General features: G+C 44.6%; 1 protein-coding gene across 7 annotated transcripts in view; it reads right to left on the bottom strand.

Annotated features, from left to right (window-relative positions):
• LOC138516848 (zinc finger protein 638-like) overlaps positions 1-13,543 on the bottom strand; it is a 1,099,812-nt gene that overhangs the window by 1,031,510 nt on the left and 54,759 nt on the right. For all 7 annotated transcript variants that reach the window (XM_069632280.1, XM_069632282.1, XM_069632284.1 and 4 more), the window contains exon 3: positions 5,205-5,266. In XM_069632280.1, the coding sequence (XP_069488381.1) occupies positions 5,205-5,266 (62 nt within the window). The remainder of the gene's footprint in view (positions 1-5,204; positions 5,267-13,543) is intronic.

Genomic DNA, 13,543 nt, shown 5'->3' with positions numbered 1-13,543 from the left:
GCACCCAATAAGAGTGTGGGATGACTCTTACCCCTTTACCCCATACATCATAAGGGCACCATCAATACCCACAACATACCAGACAAGACGACGAAGCCCTGGTAACCAAGATACCAACCATTAACCCAACAGACTGATTCAATGAAGTTGTCATCACTGGAGAAATACCACGATTGAACAGCCATGCTATCAATCTAGTGGACCGCTTCAATAAAGCAGCCGTCACTGTTCCTCCTCCAATCAACATCAATACAGAAGCACCACGACTGAACTACCAACCAAAAAAAGGAACCAATAAACAAAACCACACCAAAAAAATCCACTGTAATTTAATAAACGCAAGGTCAATGTCTAAATATTCAACCGAAATATACAACCTGACAGGTATCAAAATCCTATCTTAACTGAAACATGGCTGGACAACTACAAGATCACCCTCAACAACTGCCTGCAAACATCGAATGCAAACAAGCAAAGAAAAACAAAAAGGAGGGGAGTAGGAGGGGAGAACTGGCAATCGTCCATGAGGAACACCTGGCTATCAAACTGGAAGACCCATTAAACATCAATGAATGTGAATCCTAATACTATACCCATCAGTAAAACAGACCTGAAACTCATACTGACATACAATACAGCCCACCTACGATGCAACCTTCAAAGACGCAATCACCATCCCAACCATCAAGCATAATCATCTGATCATCCTCAGAGATTAACATCGGGTTTGATGAAGAAACCTCAAAAATCTTTAACCGCCCAACTAGCAGCAATTTATCTACAACTAGTCAAAGGAGCAACAGACTCGGCAGGACATACACTCGACGCAATCTTCGCCAAAAAAGAACTCATTACCACGGCATTCCCAATCCAAATACTCTGGCGCTACCACTGTATCATTCCATTCTTAATCACAATGACCACTCCAATAAACAAGCAAGCCAAACCACTGATCACCATGAAAAGAAACTGGAGAACCATCAAAAATCCAACCTAACAACTTCTGGAACTCCGCAAACCACAAGCAACTATTATGGAAGAAGTTGACCTTGGACAAAAAAGTAGCCCTACTCCACACACCTGGATCGTAACTCCGATAGAAAAACCTTTCGCTCCCTCATATGAAAGAACAATGGCAAAGTGGTTCTCCCCACTACTCCGTGCCATGAAAAGAATAAACCGAACCCTAGAATGTAGGATCAAAAACACTGCAAATCAACTGAAATTTCTGCAACATATCTGCTCATACAAAAAAGGAAATGCAAAAAGCGAAGAGGAAACACTAAGATAACCGAATCTTCAAAGCACTAAACACCCAAAAAGAAATCTTCAAAATCATAACTGAAATTAAAATTTTAAAAACACACTGGGATGCAACACTCAAATACCATTGATGAAACTATGCAATGACCTAGCAGACCATTTCAAAAACAAAAATTACCATCCTGCAAACCATACAAAGCAGACCACGCAATCATACTACAGACCCCACCTATCCTCACAAGGAACATCCGAACAAAGTACGAAGCTTCCCCAAAATTTCAGTGGAGACTCATCAAACTGGTAAATCAAAGCAACAAATCAGGCTCTCCCGAGGACGCCTTTTCCCCAAACAAATACAAATCAATTCTCACGCAAGGAACTCCCATGGAATAGCATAGGAATGTCCTCAACCTTCCAATCAGTACCTCACTCCTTCGAATTAGCATACATCGGTCAGCTACTCAAAGATACAGCAGGAAACGTAGAGGACCTTTCCAACTACAGACCCATCTCCAACATATCGTTCATAGCCAAACTGCTCGAAACGTACATACACAAAACAACCCAACAATTCATGCACTGCCTACTAGACCAGGCACAAGTTGGCTTCATGCCAATGAGAGGAACGGAATCAGCTCTCCTCTCAATATGGGACGACCTAAAAGCAGACAACAGCACTGCCCTGGTACTTCTACACCTATCCGCAGCATTTGACACAGCCAAACACTTACCATCATCGCTCTTGTCATGTCCAGAGAAGATTACGCCAATAGCCTATACTTGGGTATGCCTAAGCGGCTTCTAAAAAAACTACAAAGCATACAAAACGTGGCAGCCAGGTTCATTCTCAAACTACCCCGAAGAGAACACCTCACACCGGCACTAAAAAAACACTACATTAGCTACCAATAAAACAAATATTCAAATCAATGTGCATCACGCACAGAGCAATACACAACCAAGGCGCAGAATTCTTGAGGGGTAAATTACACCTGCATCAGCCAACAAGAACGCTCAGATCAAACGACTTCCGTCTAGAACCAAAACTTGGAACGACTTACCCAAAGAATATACGGAACACAAGAAACCACCTACTAGTCAGGAAACTGCTCAAATCCTGGCTCTTCACTGCGTAACTAGAAGACGACCCAAGAGAACAGACACACAGCTAAAACAATGAAGATACCGATCCCGGTTCCCACCAAGCAATCGAAGGAACACACTGCACGACATACCAAACGACATAATGAGAGATGGCCATGAGAAGGACACTAAAGACTGTATACAAAGGCAGACCAAGACGGAAGCAGACGATTCATCAATAGCATCCTGGCCCTGTACCACACCCAAAGTTCCAGCAGACCACTTTCACATAGAAAGCAAGGGAAAAAGAGGCCACCTGACCCCCCCCCCCCCCAGCTATGATACCTAAGGAGGAGAATAGACTCACTCAATCACATTATACAAAGTTGATTAGAATACAACAGGGAGTGCACTGTGCTAAAACCCACAACAGTCAGACGGTCAAGAAAGGATGGTAGCAACTAATCCCACCCATAGCAATACAAATTAAAAAGATATACCATAACTAGGATTCTCACCCCCACTAACCCTACCTTCAAATCTCTGCATACCTAACTCAGCTGAAAATTCACACAACCAACTCTCACCCAGCAAACCGTACGCACTTCACAGCACTGAAGGAGAAAAATCGAGGACTTCTGGAACAAAAACTCATAACGTAACTGTCTGAATTCTAAGGTCAGGCGGATGCTCATCAGGAGAGCTTAAAAAGAGTTAACGAGAGGACCCCTGATTGTATTAAGATTGAGCTGATACGGATAAGGAGGGCATATATCATGGAGGTGTATGCTGAAAAAGGGATATCATAAACAATCCTAGCTGCATTGTAGTGAATAAACATCTAACCTACTAGGTTTATACTATCTTATTGGCATGATAGGGATTCGACCAAGATTGAGGACAAAGGATAACCACGAGGATCTTGGGGTATGTAACACCCTCAAATGGGACGATTAAAACCTAACCTAGACAGAAGATTAGGTTTAAAAACCTAAACTAGTTTGCCACCTAGGAATAAGTGACTCTTCGCATTATCTATGCAACATCTAGCCAAATCATTATTGCTCAGATAATCCCACAGCAACATACAACATGAATGCTTAGAATTTAAACCTTGCGCAAAGTTATATCTTTAATTTCTTCCTTTCTTTTCTTGTATTTGGTTATGAAATGTTCCTCATTCTGTTTTTTCCATTTTGTTGTCAGTGTGAGTGACTCTCCAACCAAAAGTTGCTCGGGTGATAAATGTCACGACTCGTGAAGCATATACAAATTGTTTGGAAAGAACAAGCTCAGAACATGAAAGAATTCTTTTTTTTGGTATAACAAGTATGTAATGTCTACGCTGCTAAGTTCTGTGTCCAAGAATGGAAAAAGACAATATTTTTATGCTGTTAGGGTTTGGGTTTAAATTGTTTAAAAAAGGGGGGTGGGGAAAAAAGGTTTGTAACCATGTGAATTTTAAGGATTTGATATATACAAATGATGTATGTAGCTTTTAAGTTATTTTAATAGTTAAAATGTTTTGAGATATTTGTAAAGTTTTATTCTTATGTTAAACCAAAAACAAATACAAAACTTCACACTGCATCAACCAATACTTACACAAAAGCTCAGTGCACGGTGTATACCGAACTGAAGCTGCCAACAGCACACCACCTCTCTCTCCTACTCCCTCTCTCCCGACTCACCCAACCCACCCGCCTTGTTTTAAAGATCCATCAGAGTGCCTGGGGACCAACTGTTGATGACTGTGCGTGATATAAATACATTTAACATTCAGTTTCTTGGAATTCATTATCTGTTATAGGTCCTCCGAACCCTTATTCTCAGTATTCACAATACTAGACCAGGTTATCACCTACTTTGGCAGTGTATGCATCTTCCTTCTTTCCTCAAGTTGTGGAATTTCCTATCCAGTTGTGGATTTTGAATTGTTCCAACTCTATCTTGGCAATTGCTTCCCTTACCCTCTTGTGGGGTCCGACCTGGAATAAATGTCTGTACAGCCTTCATGTGTAGATCAGTTTCTTCACCCCTTTGTGGGTTAATTGGACACACCATCCTACCCCGGCGTGTGGCTTACTCGCCAGGTCACACCCCCTTGTGAGGTGTACAGATTTTCAGCTACGTGTGGGCTCTACTGTGGCCTCACCACATGCCACCCGCTTTTGGTACTAGGTTGCGTACCCCTTCTTCCAGCGGCAGTGTTGTTCAGGGGTGTCGTCTCTGGCCAGCATGGATCCACGTGTCAGACCTGACCTCAGTCTGCAGTGTCGCGTTTCTCTCAGCAGTTTCTGCATTTCGAGATGGGTGGTTCTGGATGCCTCCTCAGTGGAATGTCTACTTGCTGCTCCTGGCTTGCTTCTGCTTCGAAGGTACTGGACTCCCGGTGTACACCACCTTGCACCAACCAGTAGGGTTCCGTGGGCTTTATAGACTCTCCACCGACCACGTTCACGACGTAGTTACAGGTAGGTACAAAATTAAGGTTAGCATAGGATTCTGGTCAAGGTGAGTTTTTTCCTCTCTTGTTTGACATACAAGCACCCTTTCAAAACGTTTCTTTATAGTGTAGGGCCGAAAAACTTAGCCTTAGGGATAGCTTAGGCCTTGTGAGCTCTAATAACGGAACATTTCACAAAAATGCCACGATGTGCATCTCCTGATTCTCATTGATCACAAAATGTACTTTGGTTTAGAAAGACAAGCACGCCAAGAAAGTTAGTACAACAATACAGACTTGCCACTTTGAGTTGGACAGAAATGTCAGATGTATACAACCATACACAAAAGAAGGACATTCAGAACAATTAAAGGATGCGCCTTGTATTTTTTGTAAATAAACAATGTCTTACCTTTCGCGAAGTTCTCTGCATTTTTGAATGTGTATGTTACTATTCTGGTGATTAACCCATCCCTGTTAAGAAAGGGCAATAAGAATGTTTAGATTTTCTCTATGCAGGCACGGAAGCACCACACTTTTTTTAGGCATCGTTACTTTCAGTAAAGCGGGGAGTGGGTGGGGGGGGTCATATGCAGTAATGCTCATTGCCTTGGGCTGACATGTATAGTGCATGGCCTCAATATTAAAATACCTTTGTAATGTTTTCTCTCCCCACTTACATTCAACAAGTTATCTTAACTTCACTGCTTTCCATGCAAAAAGGTACATGGGGTTAAACAATTTTCTCAAGTCCAAATATGGGCTTAGTAAAACCATTCAATTGAGACTCCAATCGTAACAAGGCTGTACCACCCGAGTATATGGTAGCGTAGACAGAGCAGCCAGGCTTATCGAAGGAGGGAGAGAGGGCAGTAGAAAGTACATGGCACCTGTAGAACATCCTGGATTCAAGAGAAACACTGACAACCATAAATACAAATAAATATTTGAGATACAATTAGGCCAAGTTAAGTCTTGGGTTAAGTACCGGTGATAGGGTTGTAAACATTTTATAAAAACACACCACTATGCTTGAAGGTCCACAGACCAAAGCACAAGACCTTATTTAGAATACTTACAGTAGTCTAGCAAAGTCAACCCAATAGTTACTTTTATATTACTTTCTGTAATACAAGAGAAGTAGAGCCTAGCAGTTGCACTGTGATGCTCAGCAAGCAATAATTTAGTTAACCAACTGGACAATATACTTTTCTGAAATAGTGGAACACTTCTAGGAATAATACAAACTTATAACTCTGATTCAGCCTACGTTATTCTAGGGGAGTTGGACCTTGGGGTGTAATGGAATACATTACTCACCGTAATCTTATTTCTGGTGCTGGTATCTGCTTAGATTCACATGCTATGCATAAGCCGACATCTACTGGAAGCTGCGGAGTATTACAGTTTTACGAAACTCGAAAAGGGACATTGAAAAGTGGCGTGCCAGTAATACTATCCCTATAGGGACGTATCCATGAACCCTCACTCGTGTAGGTCCCTCAGATTGCATTTTTTCTGACATGAGGTAGCGTGAGGAGTTGCGCGAGTACAAAGTTTCCAAGCAGATATATAAAAAGCTCATGTAATATCTATGCACCTTCTCGGGCGCATGTGAAGCTAAGCCGATGCAAGCACCAGAAATAAGATTACGGGGAGTAATGTATTCCTTCTGATGCTTGAGTAATCTGCTTAGATCACATGCTATGCATAGATTAGCGAGCAGTGTTATGAGAAGGTGGTGGATCAAGAGAAGGAGTAGCGGCAAATAGATGTTTTAGAACCGCTTGTCCCACCTGTGCATCGGTCTTGGAATGGGCGTCAATGCAGTAGTGCTGAGTAAAGGTATGAACTGAGCTCCATGTAGCTGCCTTGCAAATGCTGTCTAGGGGGCCATTTGCAATGGAGGTTAGAGTAAAGGGGCGGGAGGGGGGGTGGACTGTGATGCAAAACATGCGACAATTATGTGATGCATATATGTGTATGTCCTAAAAGTTGGTAAAGTTGGTGTGTTCATGAAACAAAAATTAAAAATAACAATAAAAAGGCTAGAGTGGCCCTGGTACCTCGTGTGGAGTGGGCTCTTGGTGTTACAGGCAGTGTTTTGTCCGATAATGAATAGCATAATTGTACACATTTGACTATCCAGCTGGATATGGCTTTTTTGGAAACCCGTTCTCCCTGTAGCCATGGAGACTAACAGTTGATCAGTCTTCCTCAGCGGTTTGGTCTTATCTACGTAGTAGAGAACTGCCCTCCTCCCATCTAGTGTATGGAGTTTTACCTCAGCTGAGCTTGTTGGCTTCTGGAAGAAGGCCGGGAGCTTGATGGACTGGTTTACGTGAAACTTGGAAATTCATTTAGGTGAGAACCTAGGGTGCGTCCGTAAAACCAATTTGTCTTTATGAATGATAAAGAAAAGGTCCTGCACGGACAAGGCTTGGTGTTCGCCAACTCTTCTTATGGAGGTAATTGCCACTAAGAAGGCAGTCTTCTAGGTTAAGTGTAAGAGTAGCCCGATGCAAAGGCTCGAAGGAGGGGTGGGGGGTCCCACGAGTTTTGCTAGTACTACATTTAGATCCCAACCAGGTGGGGGATTAGAGACAGGAGGGTGTAGTTTCCTTACTCCCTCCATGAATGCCTTAATGAATGGCACTTTCCACCATGAGATTTTACTTTGAGAGGTGGTGTATGCTGATAAAGCTCCTAGACCAACCTGAATCCAACAGGTGGAGCATGTAATTAAGAATGTGAGATGGAGTACACTCCAAGGGGTTTATCTGCATAGATTGACATCAAATGACGAATCTCTTCCACTTGTGGAAATAGCAGTGTCTGGTGTTTGGCTTCAGTGCTTCTTTTAGGATGTCCATGTGGAAGATTAAGGTGTCCGAACTCTGACTTCAGGAGCCCTGCTGCCAGGTTCAAAGAGTGAGGGTGTGGATGTATAGTTGACCCCCCGTGCTGAGTCAACAGGTTGACCTGGTACAGGAGTTTGATGGGGTTGCACATTGCCTGTTTGCGCAGATGTGGATACCATGGTTGTCTCGCCCACATAGGCGCAACTAGGATGTGCGTCATCTGTTCCCTGTGTATCTTGTTCACTACCCTGCTGATTGATGGAGTCGGGGGGGGGGGGGGGGGGCAGGGAGCGTAAGCAAATCTCCCTGACCAATTCGTCTATAGGGTGTTCCCCTTGGAGTCTGGTAGGGAGAATCTGGACGGCATTGCTTGTTCTTTTTTCTAGCGAACAAGTCTAGTAAGGGGTAGCCCCAAAGAGAGAAGATGTGGTCTACTAAGTCTGCGTGCAGTTGCCACTCATGCTCTTTTGGCAGAGGATCTCTGCTGAGAGAGTCCGCTGTTGAGTACCCCTGGAACATGATGGAGGATATGATATTTCTCGTCCGAGTGCCCACTTCCATATTTTCTGCGCCAGATTTGGAGAGTGTGTACTCCCCGTTTGTTGACCTAGAACATAGCGGTAGTGCTGTCTGTTAAGACTTGTACCGATTGGTTTGTCAGATGTTCTTCGAAGGCTTGTTGTGCCTTGAGGATTGCCAATAACTAGTAGGTTTATGTACCTTTGTGCGGTCTCTTGTGACCACAGGCTGTGTGATGAAGGTAGTGGGACCCTGACCCCGAAAGCCACACATCTGTCGTGATGACGGCCTGCTCTTTAGGTTCGTGGAAAGGTTTCCCCTTGACCACCAGCGTAAGTTCTGAACCAGTGCTGGCGAAACAACCACTAGATCGTCCCAGTGACCACTTGCCTGAGACCATTGTTTCGCCAACCACTCCGGCATTGGTCGCAGGCGCACGTTGGGGACCAGGTAAATGCACAATGCCATTAGACCTAGCAGGCGCATTAATTTGCATATGCTTACCCTGAGACTGGCTTGATACTGGGGTATTTACCGAAGCAGGTTTTGTACTCTTTCCATGGATGGGAGGCTAAACCCGTTTTCGTATCTAACACAGCTCTTAGGGACTGTTTCGATGAGTTTGGTACCAGAATTGACTTTCTCGTTTATTGAGAAGCCCAATTGGAAGAGATGGTCTATATTTCTTTGCGGGTTTAGCTTGCAAAGATCATAGGCTTCTCCCGTGATCAGCCAGTCATCCAGTTACGGGTACACTGGGATTGACACCTTGCGTAGGTGCGCTACCACCACCACCACCAGTACCTTGGTGAACACCCTTGGAGCCGAGGCTATCCGAAAGCGCAGCACCTTTAACTGGTAGTGCTGGTCTGCTACTTTGAACCGAAAGAATCTTCTGTGCGCTGGGAACATTGAAATATGAATAAGCATCTTTCATGTCCAATGTTGCCATGTAATTCCCCCTCCGTTTTAACAGAAGAATTACTTCTTGTAGCATTGTCATGCAAAGTTTTTGTGGCTTGACAAACTTGTTTGCAGGGTGCAAGTCTAGTACCAGGTGCATGGTCAGATCTTTCTTTGAACAAGGAAGTATGTTGAATAAATACCCTTGTTTACCTTGTTGTATGGCACAACTTCGATGGCGTTCTTGAGGAGTAGAGCCTTGACTTCCCCTGCAGGAGGAGTTCTTCCTGTGAGGGTCTTTTCTGGCACGGTGGGAGGTTTGATGGTCTTCCCTGGAGTTTTATACAGTAACCTCCTGTCACCGTCGACAGCACCCACTTGTCTGATGTTATACCCTCGCATGCGTGGGTGAAAAAAGATATTCGTTGCCCGACTGGTGAGGGGTGGGAGGGCACTTGTAGCAGGGCGTCATTGCTTGATGGGCGTCCCTCCACCTCTGGTGGGGGAACCTCTCCCTTTTCCGCGCCGAACTCTGTGGTAACCCTGAATAGCTTGTTTGGTGTTCCATGAGGAACCTTGGCTCTGATTATATCCGGTGCCTCTGTGTTTTGACCCCGAAAGCGACAAAATGTATTGCCACCTCTTTGGCCTGGTTGTTCATCAGCTGGCCAAGGCTTTTTAGTGTCTCATTCTTCCTTGGCGGACTTTAGAGCGCCCTCAACCGCTTTACCAAACACCACATTCTGCTCAACAGGCATGTTTAGTAAGATAGCTTGAGTTTCCAATTTGAAGCCACGACTGTGTAAGCCAAGCATGGCGTTTTAAGATTGTGGCTTCCGCGATAACGCGGCCACCGTTATCCGCTGCGTCAGAGTTGTTTTTCAAGAGAACGCCAGCTGTAGCTCTGCCTTCGGCAGCCAGAAGGGAGAGTTTGGATTTAAGTGACTCTGGTGCTGACTCTGCCAGGGCCGTCGCCTCATCCCATTTGGTGCAGGCATAGCTTGATAGTAAGGTGGAATTATTTGCTAATCGCGCTTGGTATGCAACCGATTACGCTATTCTTCTACCCATGGCATACAGTTTTTTGCTCTCCTTGTCCAGAGGAGCTTCGGAGGATGCCAAGGGAGTACCAGCTCTCTTCCTGGTAGTGGAAACTACCAAAGAGTCTGGCCGAAGTTGGCCCCTTATATATAAAGGGTCGGAAGGCGCTGGGCGGAAGAGTTTCTCAATTCTAGGGTTTACTGCCATGGTTTAATTCGGCCTTTCTAAGGAAGGCGTAATCCTTCTTTGGACTGACTTAAGCAGGGGAATAAATTGGGCTGTAGGTTTGTCGCCCAAGATGTTTTCTGCAAAATCTTTATGCTGGTGGATCTCCTGCGTTTCAATCCCAAATGCTCTGCAGCCCTTAGGAGTATATCATTGAACAGGGGCTGGTTGTCGGGTAAAGGAGGGTCTTGTGGGACTGAAGAGCCCATTGCAAAAACTACCGACTGTCATCTTGATCGACCCCCCCCCCCCCCCGCCCGGCACCCTACTTTTCGGCGTCATAATAAGGCTCATCCATGTATTCATCAGCCCCTGCATCCAGGTCGTACAGGCCAGAGGAGAGGCTGGGAGTTTTGGGGACTGGCTCCACAAACCGTTCCACTGGGGCAAAAGATATTTTCTTAGCCAGTTGTGCCGGTAATTCAGACTGAGAGGCTGCGTCTCTTGTTTTTGAGCCAGACGCCTGGGTAGTGGGACACGTGTTGGCAAGATTTGTGAGAACATGTGGATGTTGATCGAAAATATTAGCCAAACAAGTCATATGACTCATGACTATCAATATCTTGTGCGGTCCATGAGGCTGAACCGGGGGAAGCCCCTGGGTAGGCAGGGGTAGAGGTGGGATATAGCTCTTCCTCATCTACACAGATAGGATCAGGCTGTGCTGCCTGGTCAGGCTCCTCGGAGGTGTCTTGGGCAGGAATAACCACAGGTTCTGGGGTGGATGACTGCTCTCCAGGTCTGTCTCTCCCATCCCGAGCCCTTATCCTAATACGAGCTGGACTTGAGCTTTTCTCTATCATACTTGCTCTTGCAGGAAACGTTTGGAGATAGGGGTCGAGGTAGGGGCCTTGGGGGTCTGTTCTTCAGCACAATGGGCCAAACCAGACTCCCTCCGCTTGTCCTCGGGTGTAGGTCGAGCCTCGACTGCAGGGATGGCTTGCACTGCGACTTTGACGTGGGGAGTGTGTTTAGTGTGGGGAGTGTTGTGCCCTTGCCGCCGGGTGTCTTTCCCGTAATAGGACCGTCGGCCTGTCACGGTCGGGTGCTGGCACCAGGGAACGTTGAGGCTCCCCCGTCACCCTCACCGTCCGAAGGGGCGGCGTCCTTCGCTGGACACCCTTTCAAAGTCCATAGCGGCTTCTGACTGCATTGCGTGATTGGCCCAATGCTTTTTCCGCCTGCCCTTGTGGGTCTTGGGTCGGAGCAGTTTACAGGCCCGACAATGAGCCTCGTCGTGGTCTCTGTGCAAACCAAGGTTGCACACCCTGTGTTTGTCGACTCACGTATATTTTTTTTATTGCAGGATGGACTGAATTTTAAAAAAGGAGTACGCTCCATGGCACACAGCTGGGCGCCAATGGGAAATGATGGGAATATACAGGTTGACAACCCCCCCACTCTCCCTTCTCTAAGGCCGAAAAGGCCTTCCAAGGTCGAGTGGCGCTGTCGAAATCTTCGTCCGGTGGTCAGCTTCGTAGTCTTCCTGAAGTCTTCACAGCGTCGACACAGCGTTGGTAAAGGACAGAAAGAGTTACATAAAGGTCAATGGCGTAAGCCGAAATGCACCCCGCAAATATGCATCCGCTCATGATGGTGGAAAACAACAATCTGAGGGCCCATGACACGCATGAGAGATCACGGGTACAGGGGACGTCACAATAGGGATAGTATTACTGAGCACGCCCCTTTGACATCCATTTTCGAGTTTTGTAAAACTAATACTCTACAGCTTCCACTCGATGTCGGCCTATGCATAGCATGTGATCTAAGCAAATTACACAAGCATCAGAAATACAATTACACTTAACGTTTAGCTCAGTGAAACAGTCCAAGATCATAAGAACTTATTACACTATTTTTGGATGGCTCAAGGCAGACAAGGGTTAGCTACACCCAAGAATGGCACATAGCTAATTGATGCAGGTAAAACCTATTCTTGTGATATACTATTACAGTTCGCTTTTGAGATCAGTTCAGCACAGACTAAGGTAAGCAATAACCCTTCAACTTGTTTCAGGATGGCACAGCTAATACAAGGCAAGTAAAACCTATACACTTTTCTTTTCAAAAAGGGGCTATCCGCAACTTAGAAATAAGCATAACCTAAGGCAGACTTCTACTGGACAGGCTAACAGCAAGTCAGGGGAAGCAAGACCAAATTGGGGACACTCAGATTAATATCCTAACAGCAATCGTAAAGTGGAACCAACAGCTTTACTTTTTGCAAGAGGGGCACCCAATTCACAGGTGAGTAAATTAACTTCAAATCTACTTTCTTTTAGAATGATGAGACTATGGAAAGTAAGACTTGGAGTACACTTATTCAGAATGGCACAGGGCTACTGCAGGCAGGTAAAAACTATATATACACATTTTTCAGTATGGCAAAACATACCCAAGTTAAGTAATAACTTTACATATTCTTTTACCAGTTTAAGAACACTTTCAAGATAATTAACATTCACTCAGTTACCAACTAAGTAAACTTTTCAACACTTGTTTTACTTTTCAAGGCAGATCAATTCTATTACGCGAGTAATATATGGGGCTGAATTCCATTCCTAACGTGTAAAGATCTGTGGGCCTCAACAGAAAGTTACATCTGGAAATCGGTAATGTATTATTTACCAAAATGTATTCCGTACAATTTAATCAAGTACGAAATGGGTTTAAATTCACTTCAGGCGTTAGTGACATGGAAACGGATGACGCTATGGAGAAAATGCAATTCCTTAGAGACCAATACTTTATACTACCATGCAGGTCGGGATATTTGTAATCCTTTCATAGTGGAATTAATAAATAAAAACTTGAATTTAATGGGTATCTCTACGATTTCCCTTAGGAATAATCCAGTAAGAGTGAAAGAAAGTGTGCTGGGTTTAGATTGGATTCATACTAAAAATGTGATACTGAGTACCAAACTCTACCATCAAGCGTGTGCTTTAAATAAATGGTTGCCAGTAATGGAAAGTTACCTAACAAAGTATCCAAATAAAACAATCCGTAACAATTTTATGAGTTTTAGATTCAACATATTGCCCACAAACCAAATACTCTCTATCAGATCAATTGTTCAACTCATATGGCCGTGGTGTATGTTTTGTGGTATAGAAGGCATGGTTGAGGACCTGAAACATATACTTCTGGCATGCCCAGCACTGAGGGGAAAAAAAAAGACTCCTATATTTTGCGCAAT

Source organism: Ambystoma mexicanum, chromosome 6q (assembly GCF_040938575.1).
Source record: "Ambystoma mexicanum isolate Mex_15411 chromosome 6q, UKY_AmexF1_1, whole genome shotgun sequence".
Lineage (NCBI taxonomy): Eukaryota > Metazoa > Chordata > Amphibia > Caudata > Ambystomatidae > Ambystoma > Ambystoma mexicanum.
This window is presented reverse-complemented; position numbering and strand designations above follow the sequence as displayed.